Source organism: Vigna radiata, unplaced genomic scaffold, assembly GCF_000741045.1.
Source record: "Vigna radiata var. radiata cultivar VC1973A unplaced genomic scaffold, Vradiata_ver6 scaffold_7, whole genome shotgun sequence".
NCBI classification, from domain to species: domain Eukaryota; kingdom Viridiplantae; phylum Streptophyta; class Magnoliopsida; order Fabales; family Fabaceae; genus Vigna; species Vigna radiata.
Window position 1 is genome coordinate 1,128,773 of NW_014543262.1, and position 19,307 is coordinate 1,148,079.

At 31.8% G+C, this 19,307-nt stretch overlaps 2 protein-coding genes across 6 annotated transcripts; one reads left to right on the top strand and one right to left on the bottom strand.

The window, feature by feature from the left end:
- The first annotated feature begins 8,298 nt into the window (after nt 1-8,298).
- LOC106753990 (ABSCISIC ACID-INSENSITIVE 5-like protein 2) lies at nt 8,299-12,948 on the top strand. Of its 2 annotated transcripts, XM_022777613.1 has the most exons (4): nt 8,299-8,523; nt 8,843-9,733; nt 9,835-9,906; nt 12,496-12,948. In XM_022777613.1, the coding sequence occupies exons 2-4, from the start codon at nt 8,936-8,938 to the stop codon at nt 12,574-12,576; spliced, it is 951 nt and encodes a 316-aa protein (XP_022633334.1). In that variant the 5' UTR covers nt 8,299-8,523; nt 8,843-8,935; the 3' UTR covers nt 12,577-12,948. The 2 variants fall into 2 exon arrangements, with proteins under 2 accessions (XP_022633334.1, XP_014491398.1); XM_014635912.2 differs by having other exon boundaries at nt 8,299-9,733.
- A 1,793-nt stretch (nt 12,949-14,741) lies between these two features.
- LOC106753683 (myb family transcription factor PHL7) lies at nt 14,742-19,171 on the bottom strand. 4 transcript variants are annotated; one of them, XM_014635533.2, is made up of 7 exons: nt 18,467-19,171; nt 17,784-18,008; nt 16,892-16,968; nt 16,743-16,785; nt 16,592-16,649; nt 16,431-16,500; nt 14,742-15,641 (listed from the first exon to the last, which is right to left on the bottom strand). In XM_014635533.2, exons 2-7 carry the CDS (start codon nt 17,992-17,994, stop codon nt 15,273-15,275), a joined length of 828 nt encoding a protein of 275 aa, XP_014491019.1. In that variant the 5' UTR covers nt 17,995-18,008; nt 18,467-19,171; the 3' UTR covers nt 14,742-15,272. The 4 variants fall into 4 exon arrangements, with proteins under 4 accessions (XP_014491019.1, XP_014491018.1, XP_022633335.1 ...); XM_014635532.2 differs by having other exon boundaries at nt 16,737-16,785; XM_022777614.1 differs by lacking the exon at nt 18,467-19,171 and having other exon boundaries at nt 17,780-17,972.
- Nucleotides 19,172-19,307: the final 136 nt, after the last annotated feature.

Here is a 19,307-nt window from a genome sequence, read left to right on the forward strand (position 1 = left end):
ATCTAGTTGAGTTATATCATGTTCACCTTTAGTTAAGTTGTGTCAATTAAACTTTGAAACAAATCGAATCAAATTCATCTCATGCTAAGTGGAATTGGTTCTACCTCTAACCTAGTCATGTTAGACTTGTTGATTGAGTCGAGTAGGGTTGAACTGAGTTGAGTTTGGTCGACATTTAGAATAGTCGAATCCTGCCTACTTTATATCAAGTAAAGTTATGTTCATATTAGGTCGAGTATATTAAGATCAGATTGAAATGCTTAGGCTAGTGTTAGATTGAGTCAAATTAAGGCTACATAAAATTGAGACAATTTGATTTACCTTATGTTGAATTGAGTCAAAAACTCACCATTAATTGAGTTTACTCAAATAAATAATTGGTTGAGTGAAGTCATATCTACATTGAATCTAATTTAGCAAAATCAATATTGAGTCAAGTTAAATTAAATCCATATTAGACTGAAATTAAGTCTTTTTCAAATAATATCATGCTAATTTAAACAAAGTCAACCAATATTTGACTTAAAATAAATAACATTGGGTGTAGTCAAACTCAATTGGATTGATTTGTCCTAATTAAATAATTTGAACTAATTTTTATGTTAAGTTACAAATAATATAAAAACAAATAAAAATGTTACCATTTCTATATATTTAATTATTTTAAATATAAAATATAATTAATTGAATTATGGGATATATAATCAGATTAATTACTAGTAATTAAAAATATTAATCATATATATATATATATATATATATATATATATATATATATATATAAACGTGGTTAGAATTATTGTTATTTAAATTAAAAAGTTGATATACATGACTTTCATTTAAACAAAATTTAAATAAGTAAGAAAAACATTTATAATTAAATTAATGGCATTTAAGAAGTCAAAACACTAATATGAACCTACATATTTAAAATAGAATTAATTTAATTATTAGATGTAATTAATTTTTTACATCACAAGTTCTTTAAATTCTACAAATAAATTATATATTATTCAGATTTAAGAATTGTAACTTCAAATTGCTTTCATCTTAAAAGTTCATTCGTTCAAATGAGTGAATGAAAAAAAAACAACAAAAAAACAGCGCTTTTTTTTTTTATAAAAACAGTAAAGTATATATATAATTTTATTATTTATTTGTACAGATAATTAATCAAAAAATACGAAATAATGTAATTTAAAGTATTTATAATTATAAAAATAGTGTTAAAAAATATGAAGTTATTTAGTTATTTTAAGATAAAAATAAAATATATTAAATGATAATTGAAATAATTTTGAAATGTGTAGTAGTAAGAAATGATAAGTTTGATATTGTTATAAGGAGAAACATACTATTTTTTTTATATAATTTAATAATGAAAATTATATTTTAATAGACATCAATTTTAAGAGAGGATAATATTTTAATTTAGAAATTAATTGTAAAGTGAACGTTGATATCTATATAAACTTTACTTTTCAAGGGTTTCTTATTCATTCAGATTCAAACTCAAACATTGTTTCATTCTAAAGACATAGTCATTCATTATGACTAAATTTGTCTCTGTGTTTCTTCTCATTCTTGTTATGACTTTTCTCACTCAATTTGTCTATGTGATTCATCTTTCTCTCCCACTCGTATTTTTCTTTATATCTATCTTATTCATACTTTTACTTATTCATTTAAAATTATTTGTGTAGGGTGGTGGCCAAGGGTCTCTTAAGCCTGGAGGTATTTATTCATCTGTTAAAATTTTTGAAAATTAATATACATGTAATGTTGAAACTGAATATTATATTGGTGAATTATTTCAGAGTGTGCGAGTGCATGCAAATATCGTTGCTCAAAGACTCGAGTTCCAATGGATTGTCTTCATTACTGTAATATGTGTTGTCAGAAATGTTTATGTGTTCCCTCTGGAACCTCCGGCAACAAACAAGAATGTCCTTGTTACAACAATTGGAAATCAAGTCAAGGAAAGCCAAAGTGTCCTTAATCTTCATCCATCATCCACAAATAAACTTTATCTCTTTTCTCTACTTTCTTCAAACTTCTATAGTATTGAATTTGCTTCTTAGACAACCATAACTTGAGAAATAAATTCATATTCATACTCTTCTCCTTTTCTTCTTTTGTCTTTTTTCTTCAACATCTTACTTTTTCCGCGCATAATAACCAAACCAAACGGGAATTAACAATACAAACCACCCTTCCATTTTGCCATATTAACAAAGCATCAATTTTGTTGACTTGTGTATCAATTTGTAAAATAATGTATACAATTATTAGCCTAAAAAAATAGTCATCGTTGGATTGAAAAATTTAAGAACTTTTATATAATGTCACAAAACTTCAAACTGTCTATGTAACTTATTATAAATTAAACAACATTATGAGTTTAAAGTTAAAAGTGAATAATAAAAAGACAAATAACTAATGATTTGTTGTATGAAAAATTTAATATTTATTTAAAATAAAATAAGAGAAAAAAAATGTAATATTAAGAGTAAATAATTAGACATGTTACAGTATATTCTTCTTCACACTAAAATAAAGTCTCATTTCTCTTTCTCTCCCTCAAATCAAATAGGAATGACATTGACAAAGTGAATCTTAGTGAACAAGCTAGCATGCCAACTTATCAAATTCTCACAAGTTAAGTTGGTGATTACAAATTATTAGAATGTCTTAGTCCATCTCCTAATCTACCAAACTGATACGTCAAAAAGACTAATATGTTAGTTATTTTTAAAAATTAAAAATCATATAAAAATTAGTTTATAATTTTTTATTATATTATTACTAAAATGACACAATACAAAATATTATTGAACATTTATAAATTAAGTTTTAATTGTTAATTATAATAATTTAATTTAACATGTAGAAATAATATTTATTTTAATTTATCTTACTTGAAACATCATAATTGATAAAAATATTAAAAAATATATGTAAAAATTAAATATGCTTTATTTATATATATATATATATATATATATATATATATATATATATATATATATATATATTATAGTATAATATAAAAAGTTGACAGGTTAGTCAGTAGTCACTAATTAATCCTTTTCATCAAGATTTTAACCTACTTTTTTATGACAAGTAATGTCTTTTTTTTATGAAACAACACCGAACCTAGGCAAAATAAATGGAAAAAACTCGTTTGTTACTCCTATCATAAAACTTCCATAAAATAAAATATATTATTATAAAAATAATAATTTAGATGTTGTGGATGTGTTGAATGTAGTTAAGAGTGGAAGTTAATGAAATTAGGTAGAATTGTAGGTCCTTTGGTCAAAATTAGAGATTTTGATGTGAATTTTAAGTTAACGGTTACTAAGATGAAGTCTAGTTTTGGAGTCTATTCCAAGGAGATTTAATACTTGTTAGAGTTGTGAATGTGTTAAAATCTGGTTTAGAAATAATTAGTAGTAAGTTGGTGATATTTTGGTTAGTTTTAAGATTCATTTTAGAGGTTTGGAATAGTGAGATTTTGAATAATGGTTTTGTATCTAAATGGAAGGTTTGGGGTTTGTTAGTAAGTCATTTCTGACTTGTTAGAGTTTTTAAATTACTTCAGAAGGAGCTAGAATAGGTAGAATGCGATTTTGGTCTCTAATTTGAGAATTTAGAGGTTTTTTAGTTGATATCTTCCTATAAATAATTGATTTTTAGTTGTTAGTAAGTCTAAAATAGTTTATAATAAAATCTAGGAGTGTTAGAAATTGGTAAAAGTGGATAGAAGAGGTAATAAGTGGTCTAGAAGTTCTAATTTTGTAGTTTTAGTGTTGGAGAATTATGCAGTCCGGCTAGGCAAGCAGAATTGGCTAGCTGGGCAAGTGTAGGGTAGCTTTGGCAGTGAGTTCTTGGCTGAGCGAGCCAGCTTGTAGCTTGTTGATTTGGCTCTTACTGGGAGAGTGAAAGTGGCTAGTTAGGCGAGTATTTGGGGTTTTTGGCAGAGAGTTGTAGTGATTGAGTGAGCTAGCTCGCTTAGCTTGAGGAACTTATTGTTTTGGCTTTACCTGGGCGAGCAGAGTCTACGAGCTGGGCAAGTGGGTTTGTGTTCTTAGATGTTTTTGAATCCTTTATTTTATGTGTATGACTTTAAGAGTCATAATGAAGTGTTGTGTGTTATGTGATAATGTTTGCAATATATTTTGAATAGAATGAGATGTATAAGAGTCCTATAGAGGATTCTTAAGGGTTGTATAAAATGTTGTTAGTATAAATGTAAGAAGCTCGATATGGGGGTGATAATGCTAATTTTTACCATCATCTAAGCATCATTTTAGTGGCAAAATCAACTCCTTTCTAGCTTATAACCTTGTTTTATCCTCATGTTTAATGTGTTTTCTAGTTTTCTTGTGTTTTAGGTAGTATATGCTTGTTTTTACATCTAATCTCTTTGTTTGAGTTATGAAATAAATGAATAGGAAGCAATTCTAGTGGAGAAAAACAAGAAAGAACTCAAGGGAACATGTTTTGGGACCATAATTGATCAATTTGAAGCAAATACCCAAGTTGGACGCCTTCAGAATCGCGCAAGAGCCTAAATTTTAGAATGCTGTCAAAGCTGTCTGGGCTGGGCGCCCCCAAAAGGGGGCTGGGCGCCCCTGGCTGCTGTTTTTCTGCAGATTTGGCGCTTGGGTGCCCCTGGGGGGGCGCTGGGCGCCCTTTGATTCACTGTTTTGTGTTTTTATGGCGCCTGGGCGCCCTAGAAGGGGGCGTTGGGCGCGACTTTCCGCTGATGTGTCAAAAATGGGTTATTTAAACATGGTTCTCGCGATTTTTGGGAATTCTTCTCCTCCTACACTTCATTCTTCACCTAGAGAGATTGGGAGAGGCCNTTGGAGGCTATTTGGGGTGTTGGGAAGCTCTCCCACTCCTCCTTGGGTCTTCAAGCTTCTTCAATGGTGATTTTGCCCCTTTTGGGTTGAGGAAGAAGATGGGTCACAAATTGGAGATGGAGATGCGAAGGGGAGGCGCAAATGGAGCATGGAGCAGCTGCCAAGAACCTTGGGAAAGCCTTTGCATCTTCTCTTTGGTTCCAATTTCTTCCTTATCTCTTCAATTTGTAGAACCCTAAGTTCTCCTCCATGGAGGGCTTTTCCTATTTGTTGAGATTAGTTGTAAAACATGGAATTCTTATGTATTTTGTGATGTTAATGATATATGCTTTTCTAATTCATGTTAGTATTTGATTTCTATGCTTAATGCTTGTTGTGGCTTGATCACCCATGGCATGAATTGTGGTTCTTGAAGTATTGAGAAATATGATTGAACCTAGAATTGAAATTGAATACTTATTGGATGGAATTAAGATGTTTGTGAAGGCATGAGAATGAAATGGATGAATTCTAGTCTTGACAAATTGTAAATACACTATGTTAAATTCCTTGCACACCAACTGTTTGATAAAATACCAAAAAAAGTTTCTTGTGTTGTTTTTGTGCACTTCGATGTCTAATTGAGTTATAAAAGGAATAATTGTCATGTGTTGCACAAGTCTCTTGGGAAAACGATACCTGGTCTTACTAGTTTTATTACTTGAAGGATTTTGTACACTTGCCAATGAGTTAACAGGGGGTTATCCTAACACTCTAATAATCATCCATGCTGAATTAGAGAATGATGAGTCATGTCGTGAAAGGAGCAAAAAGTCCTAACCTAGGGACCTTTCTTCATGGTGACAGCGTTTTAATGGACAAACCTTGTGTGATAGCTTTGAGTGGGTTAGCTATTCCACCACATAAGTGTAGAACCTTTTGTGGCTTGAAATTAAAACTATATTGTAAAAGGGTTTGACCAAGTTTGAGTCATTTTTGTGAATGGGAAAGATGTTTTACTATGTGTGAATTGAATTGTATGATGGAATTTTATTTTATCATGTTAAATTGTTTTGCAATTACCTTACGCTTCTTGTGTGTTTCTTGGATGTTTGTTCTATGTGTTGTTTTCTTGTAGCGATGATCATTTTGTGGGTGTGAGCAAAGCAGGATGATGTGATGGTTGAACAAGCCTTAGGTGGAGATGGTCTAGATGTTTAATATACATAGCAGTTTCTCCTTTGGTAGTTATCTTTTCTTTTGGTTGTTTAGAGACACCATCCTGTACATGTTTTGATATTTGTACTTTTTATATAAAGTCAATATTTATGGTTGTTAAGATGAATGTAAAAATAAATTTATGTTTCCTATCAACTTATATATCTTATTGACTATTTGATGACTCTTCTATGATTTTAATACTATATTTTTATTTTGAGACGTTACAATTTAAATATTGATTGTTGATAGAAATAGAAAAATTTTGGACAAAAAATCATATTAAATTGATAAGTTATATATATCACATGAGTTAACTGTCTAAAAAGTTTTAGACAAGATAAAATAAATTAATTGAAAGAGATTGTGTTCAATCTTTTACAACATATAAGATAAATCAAATTTGCTATTATTTGTGAAAAAAAAATATATTTTGTGGTACTATAATATACACACTTATCCCCTTAATTGACATGATATGGAAGAGTTGGTCCCTCTTCTTTATCTTTTTAATTTTACTTTTATCACTTTTTTAAACTATTTATTTCTCTCTCTAACTTTTTAGACCAAACTTTGGAACTAATTACCAATCCCTATTCTTGCTGTTCAAATCAAACATTGAAATTTCAGATTGGGACTGTTAGTTAGTTATACTTCCATTCACATAAACAGTGTCATGTTTCTTGGAGTTGACATTTCTACACCCAAAAATTTCTCGGACACTGTACACTATAATTGAACAACAAAAATTATAACTCATGTTACACTCAGTTCAGTCAATTATTTGAAGAAACTATTAATTTTTATAATTTTCATTTATGTCAATTTTTCTTTTTTTACACGAAGCTTCTCTATTTACCCATAACAAAAGCATAACATATTTGAAAATAACTAATTAAAAGATAATTAATGTTGCTTTTAAATAAACTTTTATAAGATTAATTAAGTTCTAAGATTATGATAAATTTGTTTTTACTTTTCTTTTTAGCGCTCAAAACTATTATATTTTCTAATTGGATAGATACAGTTTAACTTCTTTTTACACGAATGTTTTCTTGTCCTACTTTTTTTTGAAGTATTAAAATATGAAAATTTTTTATTTATTAAAATGACGAATGATTTTTATTTATAACGAGTTGGATAATAAAATCGTACTGATTAAAGAATTATCTCTTCTATTATTCATAAAACACTTCTTATTATCTAATAAATTCCCAATTATAATAATAAAAGTTATTTCTATTTTATATTAAACACACGTGTAGAAACAAATTAACAGGATAAAATAATTCTTATATTACGAAAAAATTTAATAAAAAAAATCAATTAAAAATATAAAAACTTTATATATTTAGTAGAACAAAGTTTTCAATAATAATTTAATTAAAAATATATAAATTTATTAAAAGTTAATTAATTTTTCTCCTTCAATTGTGTAACAATCTTCATCATTTTCATTTCACAACAGCCAAGTGAAAATGAATGGAGGTAAGATTAAAGCGGAAAAGACAAAATAAAGTAAAATAAAAACGTAATCTTTGTTAATATTTATCTGCTGGGAAGATACCCTGAAATGTCGGATTGAAGAACCAGAGTGCATATCTATCTATCTATCTATCTATCTATCTATCTATCTATATATATATATATATATATATATATATATATATATATATATATATATATATATATATATATATATTAAAGCTTAAAATTTGGATGCAAGTCTTTAAACATTTTTTAACGAGACTGAGAATTATTAAAATGAAATTCCAATTTTAGCAAGAGAAAAAGAAAACTGAAAGAAATATATCATAATAAATCTTCGATTTTTGCATTTATATTTTAGCCCGTTTTATTTATATTTGAGGAAGAAATGAAGAAAGGCTTAAAAACTAAAACTGTCAATTTCTTAAAGTTTCAGAGATTAGAAAGTGGAAAGAGAAAAAATGATTAAACTTTTAGTAGTTAGAGAGAGAGAAAAGTAGAGAATGTTAGAGTATTATAATACAAGTTAATGTTATATGATTATACAGTAATTATTGATATTAGAGTGAATTAATTATAAGACATTTATCTTTTCCAAATAAAAAGTGATTGTTCCTCGCTTGGCGTGGGAAAATTGAAAGGCCCACTTTGTTGTAAGATTGAGATTGGATCCTGCAGAGCAAGTAGGTGAAGGACTGAAAGTGTAGTACCCTCAGATTTTGTTTTAACTTAGCAAGTCAGAATAGTCTATTCCTTCACCACTTTCCAAAATTTCTTTATTCATTTCTAAATTCTTCTTTTTCCCTTTGAAGGGAAACCTTAATCATTCTTTTGCTTCAGATAAGCAATGTTCTCTCAGAATATTCAACACTCTCATTTTTCACACAAAAAACACTTCTTTCTACGCTCAGGGTCCTGCAGGATCAATTTTGGCCTTTTCTTCTAGGACACACGACATAGTAGTGTGGTGATGTAACAAATATCATGACATGCATATTTACTTCTAGCTTTTTCTCTGCTGTGGGTCTCTTCTGCATCATCATTTTCTTTGATTCCTAGTTCTATTTCATATCTGATCTGGGTCACCTTTTTCCTATTCTGGGTCCGGTTTTCTCCCACCCCATTTCACACTGCCTGCTTTCTGTTTGTTTCTTGTTTTCACCAAATCTCATAATTCAAGACAATCTCCTCTTCTTTTGTTTCTCCGGATTCTAATTTCGTGTCAAGTTCGTTCATTTAGATGTCGCGATAAATCACTGGATAGACTCTTTACTTTTGGTTTTCAGGTGTCTCTGTCGCAATTGAGTTGTGGATTTGGGTTTTATTTATATTTGGAAGCGATGCATGTAGACTTGTAGGGTGGTTTTGGGGTTAGGATAATGGGATCTCAAGGTGGGGCAATCCAGGAGCCAAAGAATGGGTCTTTGGCAAGGCAAGGGTCTTTGTACAATCTCACCCTTGACGAGGTGCACAACCAGCTTGGAAATTTGGGGAAACCCTTAGGAAGCATGAATCTTGATGAGCTGCTCAAGGGCGTGTGGACTGCAGAATCTGGAACTGATGCATACATGCAACAAGGTCAGGTAGTTTCTGCTGGATCATCTTTGAATCCTCAAGGGAGTCTAACATTGTGTGGGGATCTTAGCAAGAAAACAATTGATGAGGTTTGGAGAGATATGCAACAGAAGAAGAGTGTTAGTCATGAAAGAGAAAGACAGCCTACACTGGGTGAGATGACCCTGGAGGATTTCTTGGTGAAGGCTGGTGTGACTACTGAACCTTTCTCTAATGAGGATAGTTCCATGGCCATGCCAGGGGTTGATTCCCAACACAACACATCACAACATGCTCATTGGCTGCAATACCAGCTCACTCCAGTGCAGGAGCCGCCACAACAACAACATCATCAACATCAAAATCAGCAGAATACTATGATGCCGGGTTTTTCCGGTTTTATGGCTGTTCAACAGCCTATGCCGGTTGTGGTGAATCCGGTTCTGGATGCAGGATACTCTGAAGCAATGCCGTCTTCTTTGATGGGTGCCTTATCTGATTCACAATCTGCAGGTAGGAAAAGGGCTGCCTCAGGTAATGTGGTTGAGAAAACTGTGGAGAGGAGGCAGAAGAGGATGATTAAAAATAGGGAATCAGCAGCTCGGTCCCGGGCTAGAAAGCAGGTTATTTTTATTTCTTGTTTTTTTTTCATGGTGTATTTGCTTTCAAGTCTTATTTTTTACTTTTCTTTTTTATACAAAGCTGCATATATTTGAATGGGCAGGCATACACACAAGAACTGGAGATTAAAGTTTCTCGTTTAGAAGAAGAGAATGAAAGGCTTAGAAGACAGAATGTAAGTTTAGATTCTTTTTTCAGTTTGTGTCTTTGCTTTATTCTTGTTTGCTGGTATTTTTTGGTGTCAGATTGATAATGCCATATGGTTGCACAATGGATGGTTGAAATGTTGGCGATTTAGTTTACCTTGCCAATGGTTTTCTATCAAGTGGAGTGTTTAAATCAATTGAACTTCAACTTCAATTCAACAATTGACATTTGGTTTATCATTGTGTATATTTAGGATTACAATTACATTTTTTTAAATATTTTGATTTTGCTAGGATATGATCTTCCTCTTTTTAATTACACTATTGACGTGAAGCGGGCCATGACCTTAGGCTGGTGATCTGCTTTTGGTCTTGTCATATTCTCTATTTTCCTTTGTTCTGTTCTTTCTTTCCTTATGCGTGCAGTATTCTGAATCTTCTTTATTTGACAATTGAACCTTTGTGTCTGTCTGTGTGCCTAATTTTTCTGGGTTTTGGCCCCAGAAGACATGCTATTTCAGGACATGTTCATTTTATGGTGATAATCTCTTTCCTGGAAACAAGTTCTGATTTAATGATGATTTCTGAATTTGTTAGGTCTAAAATATTTGCTCCTTTCTTTAGCAATGAATTATTTTATTTTTTTCCGGATTAATGTTTTTGAGGGTGTATATTGTTAACTCTCTGTCTGGCATGGCTCCAAGGAATTCTTTTTGAAATTTTTGGGTAAAAGAATTGCAGAAAGTGTAGGTCTTTATGTTTATGACTTTATCAGTTTGTGGTGAGAGATAAGGTGAAATATTTAGCGTTTGAATGTAGCACGTAATTTGAACACCTATACAAAGAACAGATCAGGGTTCTTTAAAGTTGGACATAGGACAGAGGCTCCAAGAATTTGTGACCATATCAGGTGAAGAAAAAAGTGCTGAGAAGGGTCATAAGGAGGTAGGTCAGCAGACTTCTCTAGAGCTCATTGTTGAGCGACAAAATAAAAAAGAAAAAAAATTGTGTTCGAGTAAATACTTCTGATGTTTTTTCTAACCCTTGATTACATATAATTCCCTAACAAACAGTTCGTAAAACATTTGTGTTACATCTAACTTCCAACGTTTAAATTGTTTCCAAACTTGAGATTAGGTGTTTGACTTCTCTCCCTTCTTTATCTGGAGATGTATTCTCTGTAGTGTGGAGAGGTACGAAGATTTCAATTCAATGTTAAAAAGATAGATTCACTTTGGCTAAAGTTTGGAGTACTTTATGGCTTCAAGATATGGCCAACCATTTTGCTTGCAGTTAGTCTGGCTGACACATTTCAAGTCAAGGCTACAAGAATCAATATTAATGCACAAAACTAAACCTGATTCTGTTAAAATTGGGAGAAATAAGTTGTGAGTGGTAATGATCTTGATCATGAATCTCTGCTTTCTGTTAGTGTTTTGAATTGTACAATTGTAGAATGATTTGATTTTTGAAGCATTTAATTATGTCAGTCCAGAACTACGTCTGCAGCCTTAAGTACTTCCATTTGGAATCACCCAACCTTGTGCTGATCACAAAAGGGTGAATTTATAATGTGAGCCTACGTATGATTGTATATTGTTGTAATATTATATCTCTGTTGGCATAAATCCTTTTTAGTTTGTTTTCAGTTTTAATGTAGCATTTGGTCTTGGATCCATCTCTTCATTGTAACTTTACCACTGACAAAACTAAAGGGAACCTGCCAGTTATAAAAGTCTTACAATGAATGTTCAACTATGTGAATTTCGGATGAAGAGCATGAAAATGACTAATTTTAGATCGTAAAAATGACCCTTCTTTTAAAATATATAAAAAGAAAGATAACACTTCTATCATGTGCTCATAATTAAGCCAATTGTTTGTGGTTGTCTTTTTGTGGAATCAAATGGAAATATCTGTGGTTAGATTTTAATAATAGATGAGCAAGCATAATTTCGATCGTAAAACTTGAAGGACATAGCTGTGTCTGTAAGATGGCATTACCCTTCTATAATGATCTTTGAACCAACAATATGGTGTAATCTAAGCTCATATTTTGAGGTTGCAACTAACGAACCATAATTGTGTGTTTCTTTTTCTTCAATTTTCTGAACTATTTACATTGTTGAATAAAAAATGGTTAAATATGTTTTTAGTCCCTTTACTTTGGGGCGATTTTGGTTTTAATCCCTCTTTCAAATTAAGGTACAATTTAGTTCTTCAATTTTAGAAAACTCTGGTTTTAGTTCTTTTTACCAAAATTCTTTTAACTTTATTTGCTGTTTCAAGCACATTTCATTATAGCATTTAGATTGTTTACACTCTTTGACACATTTTTGCTTCAATGTTAGCTGAGAAACGCGTTTGAAACAGCAAATAAAGTTAAAAGAATTTGGTAAAAATGACTAAAACCAGAGTTTTTTAAAGTTGAAGGACCAAATTGTACTTTAATTTGAAAGAGAGACTAAAACCAAAATTGCTTTAAAGTATAAGGACTAAAAACATATTTAACCCAATAAAAAATAGCAGCAAAAATAGTTTTATGTAAGAGCTTTGGAGATGATTCTGGATGGTTTATCTCTGCTCATAGTAACTGTTTTTTATGATCTTTCTTTCAGGAGATAGAGAAGGTATTGCCAAGTGCACCGCCACCAGACCCTAAGCATCAGCTGCGCAGAACTAGTTCAGCTCCCCTTTGATGGCTTCACTGCAAACCAGTTTCTACCAAACTTCCATGCACTTCCATAGATCTCATTTGCGACATATATGTTTGGCACTCAAGTTTCCAACATTTGGAAATCTATTTTTCTCTGGGAAGTGCTGCTATTTATTCTCCTCAGCATGTCCCCTTGTAAGAGTGTTTTCCTATATGTACATTTTCCAATTTACTCTGCACTATAAGCATGCTTTAGTCTAATTTTGAACACGATATAGCTTTAATACCACTTCTAAGGACAAAACATAGATGTTGTAGTATAGATTATTTGATGTTGTTCTTCAGTTAAATTTGAAGATTTTATGTAACTTGTGCTTTAGAAGGTCATATAAAGGTTGATGCATGTTATTACTGAGATGAAATTTCAATTTTAATTGAAGAACATAAACAGAAACATCTATAATATTGCACTTTTATTTTGACCTTTTTCTTATGTCCTATAACCAGTTAACCATTTTGGTTTTATATACTAATTTATTGAGGATAAATGCTAGCAACTTAGTGCATTCCCACCTGTACAAGGCAAATGTCAACCTTGGAACAGAGAATGGGATTTTGATTCGAGGTTAACTATAGCATGATTAGAAAATTGACGTGAGATTCTAATCATATTGAGGTGACTACACCAAAAAAGAAGTTTGAGATGAGAGAACGTGATACCAAAGAAATGAATTATTATGATTGTTTTAAATCAGAATTGCCTTGGTACCTAAAAGTATATTTGACTGAAAACGGAACAAAAATGTGCAGTAAACAACATTTGAGTCCCTTAAAATAAGAAAATTCCTGTCTCCAAAAGTGCAATATTTTAATATTATAGTCCAAGAATAAAAGCACAGGTATTTAATAAGTTGGGTGATTTAAGTGATATTCTTTAATGTATGTTTAAGAATTCAAGTGGCACAAAATAGTTGACTTTATGTATTCATCTGATATTTTAGAGACTTATTTTCACTCCTTTTTTTTTTTTTTATGTTTAGAGCATGTTTCAATACTTTGTTTAGCTTAATTTGTGTCTTCTAACCCTATAATGAAATTCACTCCAATGGGAAAGTTGCCAAAATACATGTTTAATCTAATTTTTTGAATTCTAAAATTGATCTTTTTTATATTTATGAATTGTATTATTTGAGTGTCATTTTGAGGCTTAGTTTGATTTCTCTCGATTCCATTGATCTGATCGTTATGGTCGTAGGTTGTTTTCTCCTCCAATTTTTTTTAATCAATTGTGTTTAAGCAAAGTCAGTTTATGCTCCAAAACTAAACTTTTTTTAAGCAACTGTCTTTTGCATTTATCAACCCTCTTGAACACTATCGGGGAAGATGATTTTTGAAATTAATGTGATAAAGTCTTACTTCAAAATTATTTGTTACTAAATTCTATTTTGTAAAAGCTCTTTCAAAATTTAGTTTGCAAATACAAGTCGATACTTAGAGGGCTCTTCTGAATTCATAGGAACGGAGTACTCTTGTTGCCAAATCACTGTTCCATTGCAATTGTTAATCTGAAATTTTTGATGTTTTATAGATTCTTGAACCATTATTAATCTCAACTGTGATCTAATTAACACCTATAATGAACACAATTCTAACTAATTAGCCATTTAAAACACTTCTCATTAACTATATTTTATCGTTCTTAATGGACAGTCTTCAACGTGAGGCCTTACAGATTCTCAATAACGACTTTCCACATTTAAAATACTATCTTGTAAGTCATCTAAAGAGTAAAAATCATTCTTCTGTTGTAATTAAACTTAGAACCAGAAAATCTTGCGTGATGATATAAATCTATAATGGTTAAACATGGTGACAAACTTTCAATAAGAAATATTTTTCAAAGCACTACAGACTACACTCCCATTCCAAAAACTCCTTTACTTTCCACTTAACAAATAAACAGTTTTATTGAAGAACAGTTTTTTTCTTCATTGCATAACCATGAATTTGAACTAAATTAATAGGTAATTAGTGATATCTTGTAAACTTTCAAATTATATACTTCAATTGCTGTAAGTACTTATGAATAAAAGTAAATAAAATCCTTCTATATTTGTTCTTCTATGGTTTTTAGTACAAATGGTAAGAACAAGTTTTGCACCAAACCAGGGTATTTAGTTTATAGATGAAAGCTTCTAGCCACATTACTTTTGTCTTTAACAAATTTATTATTATTATATAAGTTTGATAGTATCACATTCACGAGTCTAACTGTGCCAAGGCCTGGAAGAAAATTAATATAAAGGGACGCTTGTCATAACTGTTTCCATCAATAAGAACTAAGTGCTATCTCCCATGATTAGGTCGGCTACAAGGATCAAACAATGTCATCTCCAGCTATTTGATACTGACTTGGACCATAGCAACCTGAACATCAAGTACCCTGCACCCAACAGTCATCATCCATGTCCCACACAGCATTTCTGTTGGGTGGAAGAGTGCATTCTTTATGACTCTCACAACAGGAGAAGAATGCATCTATATCTACATTAATATGTACAAATGGATTGCATGGAAATATATATATATATATATATATATATATATATATAGATAGATAGATAGATAGATAGATATAGATATATATATATATATACAAAGCATGATTTGTATTTTCTACCAGAAAAATACACTACACATTACAATGAAGACACACAACCTACAAAAGGAACCTAGTTCTTACTGTCCACTCTCCTTATGTTCATCCTTGTTTGTCTCCAAATTAAATCCAAACCCAGCATCATCATACAAATTTGGAACCAACTGACCAACATTGCACTCATTCTTTTGTTCAGTCTTCCTTACATGGGAAGCAGTGAAGCCATCCTTGGAACCATCATCGATTCTCTGTTTTTTACGAGGAGACAAAGTGCTTGCAAGGGCATCACTAGATCCAGAAGCCTCCGAGTGCGGATGACTTTGCTTATCATGCGATAAAGGAAGTGTTTCGGAGGTTGTTAAGGTATTACCTAATTTCTGCTGTTCCTCTATGATCTTTTGTAAGTATTTACCCTGTGCTTCAATTCTCATTTGTAATTGCTTCTGAACCTGGAATATATATAAAAGGCTTTATCATTATCCAGAAGTGCTTACTCATAGAAGCACAGTGCTGAAAATTAAGAAGCACCGGTTATCTTAAAATCGGTTTACGCAAGAGGCTACATAATTCTTCTTCATATAAGAATAATTTAATAGATACTTGTGATGAGTCCACTCAGCTAGCATAAGATGCATGATTCACATATACAAACATAATTGGCATTTTTCAAAGAATTATGTAAAATATAACAATTAAGCAGTGTCTTTTATTTATCCCTGATGTACTACTTACGCATCGTACCAAAAGTTTTGGTGAATGCAGAAAATATAATTAAAAATTAAATCTTAACCATTGAGGTAAAAATGGACTCATCTCTCAAATGATAAGTAACATCTGAAGTTTTCCACAGTAAGTCAAATTTCGGTCAATCACTCATCAATCACATGAATGTTTATTCAGTCATTGAGGTAAAAATGGACTCATCTCTCAAATGACACGTAACATCTGAAGTTTTCCACAGTAAGTCAAATTTCGGTCAATCACTCATCAATTACATGAATGTGTATTCAGTAATTTCTTTTCAAGATACATGTCACATGTTCCAATTTCATTCAATCAACAAAAAATCAAAGGAAATGACATATATAAGGATGGCTGAAGTAGTGTATCCAAGTTTAACCATACAATTGGCGAAATTAGATACTTGTAAAAATATTTTCGTATGCGGTATGAACTCTAAACATAAGAGAAATCTGTATATATGCTATCATCAGGGACATACAAGATAGGTAACAAACCTCAAGCTGCTCATGCAGACGTTTCTGAACCTCCATCTGCATTCTTAAGGCATCATTGATTGGCATTCCCCTGGAGGCAGTGAAGATTTTAATAAAAGATTAAAAGAGGAAGCACAATAACGAGTTATAGATTATCTTAGGAAAACAATTGGGATACCCACGGAGAAGAATCTGCGCCAGAAAAGCTGTCTCCAGAATTCCTCTTCTCATCTTTAGAGTCTAAAAAGTTCAAAACGATTTTTTTAAAGTCCAACAGATTCTAACTAATTTGTTTTAGGGAAGCAAGGACAAGAAAAAACAAGGCACCTTTACCATCAGCTGGTGATTCAGGTAAATACTTTGCAAGACGATATTTCTACAAAATAATATCATCAAAAATTAAATAGGATGAATATTAAATTAAGTATAAATGTTGACATTTTAGGTGCACAAGCCTAAATTATTAAACCAGATAATAATACCTGTAAATGGCTTTTAACATGATAAATGGTCAGTCCAGGAACACCCATCACTCTAAGGACACCTTTTGGGGTTGCTCCTGCCGTGAATAATTAAATCAATTTAAAAGGTTTACAGTAATATAGCTAAATTTTTACAGATTATCGGGTTAAAGATGTAAAAGCCAACTCAAAAAGGAGATGAAAAAGGGTAGTATTTTCCATGAATGGGTCCACATAAAATTAAAATAATCAGCCACTAAAATATGAAAATTCAAGTTCTGGAAAATGTAACTCTGCCAGCCAGCGTTGCATGCACACAACGTGGAAGCCAGGAGTTTCAAATAACAAGATTAGTTATCAAACAATTGATTCCACAGAGTGAAAGGAACACTAGGAATTAATCCAACATGACTCACCATTGCTGGATTTATTTTTATTTTTTTTTATCACAAGAGAACGTGTATCAGATCTGACCATTTTCTCTTAAAAAGAATATCGGCTCTTCCCTCAAGAAGTTTCGAAAGCATTAAAAAGGTGAACTGAGTTTGAGGCAAAATAAAACAAGTCATTAAAAAGAATATTGGCACTAGTCATTTACAACAAAAGGGATTAGCTCCCATTTAATGGTTACATTAAATAGAAACTCAATTCCTGCAGTCCAAGCATGTTATTATCAACCAGAATGCAACTCAATGCAACCTTGGACTGCAAGTAACCAAATGAGAAATTATCTCGACGCTTACTGGAATAAAGTGATCACAGCATTCAATAGGTAACATTACATACTAATCGGACAAGCAATTCCCATATTGCATTCTCTTTCCTATACGCTTTTGCAAGACAATAATAAATTACCAAGGAAAAAAACCCTACATAAAGTGCATTAATCTCAATATTGAAAAGAAATACCCACTATCTGGTCCACCAAGTTGTGTAATGGCATCCACAAAACGGTCATGAAGATCAGATGTCCACCTTAAACGCTGCTTCCCACTTCCTCCCGACGGTGTGGCATTTTTTCCAGCAGATCCACCCAAAACCTCAACATTTGCAATTTGTTCAGCACCACCTTGAGATTTGTAGGGCACCATGCTAGCCGATGAAAACTTCTTTGCGTGGTACATAGTTATATTACGAACTACAAATTACAAGAAAAAAAAATCAGAAAAAAATGAGCTGCTGAGTTTTGCAGAACCAACAAAACAGAATCACCAAATTTGGCCCACTCTATTGGTAAAATCTGCTGAACTTTACGAGAGAAACAAAATCAAACCACCAAACTTTATCCATCATATTGGTACTTCCTCAAGGCACTAGAACTAAGGTTTTAAATTGCTATCCAGTCTAAAACAACCCAAAACCTCGATGTTGCGGTCAAAATCACGGTCTTGGATCGTTATTAGAACCTTGACTATAACTTAGACATAATCCATGGACTTCACATTGATAAAAACACAAGTAAAGCACTTTAAACTAAATTGAAAAAGAAAAAAAAAAAAAAGACTTAGGTGAATTAATGGACACTAAAACTTCGCGAGACTTCCCTACAAAACTATAAATCTAATAATAAAGGAAATTTAATTTGATTTAATTTACCTAAGCGAGAGTTAAAATTGGACGAGAGATTTGGAACGCGGAGATTGTGGAGGGTTTGAAGAGAGATCTAAGGAAACTGATAATGAGGTAAGAGTTGGGAGAACTCATTCTCCAGCCCGAAATCGACGCATTAGAATTGGAGAAAACGACGAAGAATTGAATTGACAGAGGCAAAAGAGGCCTTGTAAAATTTTGCGGGAATCTGAGGGAGAAAATGGAAATTTTCTCGGGAAAAGTTACAGATTGGGGATTGGTGGTGGTGTTTGTGTTGTGAGTGTGATTTTTTTTGTTTTGTCTTTCAGGAAATGATTGGATTTGAGAGAAAGAGAGAGACCCGTTATGAATCCCAGCGTTGAATTGAACAGACGGCGGCGTTTTAAATGGACGGTGTCGTTAACCAAGATGGCGGGTCCCACGCGCCTGTCACGTGTCACTGCTTTTTGGGTGTATTTGTTTGTCGTCGTTTCTCTTTGACATCAACGCCGTTTAGCCCTCCCCAATACTTAAGATTCCTTGCATCGGCGCATGAAAATGTGGCCTGGCCGACTAATAATATTAATATATTTCATTTATTTTCTATAATTGTATATAATCGTATTTGTTTTATGTCCTTCATTCCTATTACTACTTTATTTCATTCATGTCTTCATACCAGAGTTGTTAATTTGTTAATAATCTCCTTCAACCATTGCTCAGAAACCAATTTCTATAAATTTCTAAACGTTCAATAGTAAAAGAAAATAAAAATAGTTCTATACATTGGTGACTAAACATTTTAAAATAATTATAACTTTATATCTTTTTCATGAAGCTTCAATTTTATAAACCAGACCATTTGACG

What these genes read in the sequence shown, in the direction of transcription:
- LOC106753990 (XM_014635912.2), top strand. Translation starts at nt 8,936, where the DNA reads ATGGGATCTCAAGGTGGGGCAATCCAGGAGCCAAAGAATGGGTCTTTG. An exon ending in GGTCCCGGGCTAGAAAGCAG is followed by an intron (nt 9,734 to 9,834) that starts GTTATTTTTATT and finishes TTGAATGGGCAG; the next exon opens with GCATACACACAAGAACTGGA. An exon ending in AAAGGCTTAGAAGACAGAAT is followed by an intron (nt 9,907 to 12,495) that starts GTAAGTTTAGAT and finishes TCTTTCTTTCAG; the next exon opens with GAGATAGAGAAGGTATTGCC.
- LOC106753683 (XM_014635532.2), bottom strand. Translation starts at nt 17,994, where the DNA reads ATGTACCACGCAAAGAAGTTTTCATCGGCTAGCATGGTGCCCTACAAA. An exon ending in ACAACTTGGTGGACCAGATA is followed by an intron (nt 16,969 to 17,783) that starts GTGGGTATTTCT and finishes TATTCACGGCAG; the next exon opens with GAGCAACCCCAAAAGGTGTC. An exon ending in ATGTTAAAAGCCATTTACAG is followed by an intron (nt 16,786 to 16,891) that starts GTATTATTATCT and finishes ATTATTTTGTAG; the next exon opens with AAATATCGTCTTGCAAAGTA.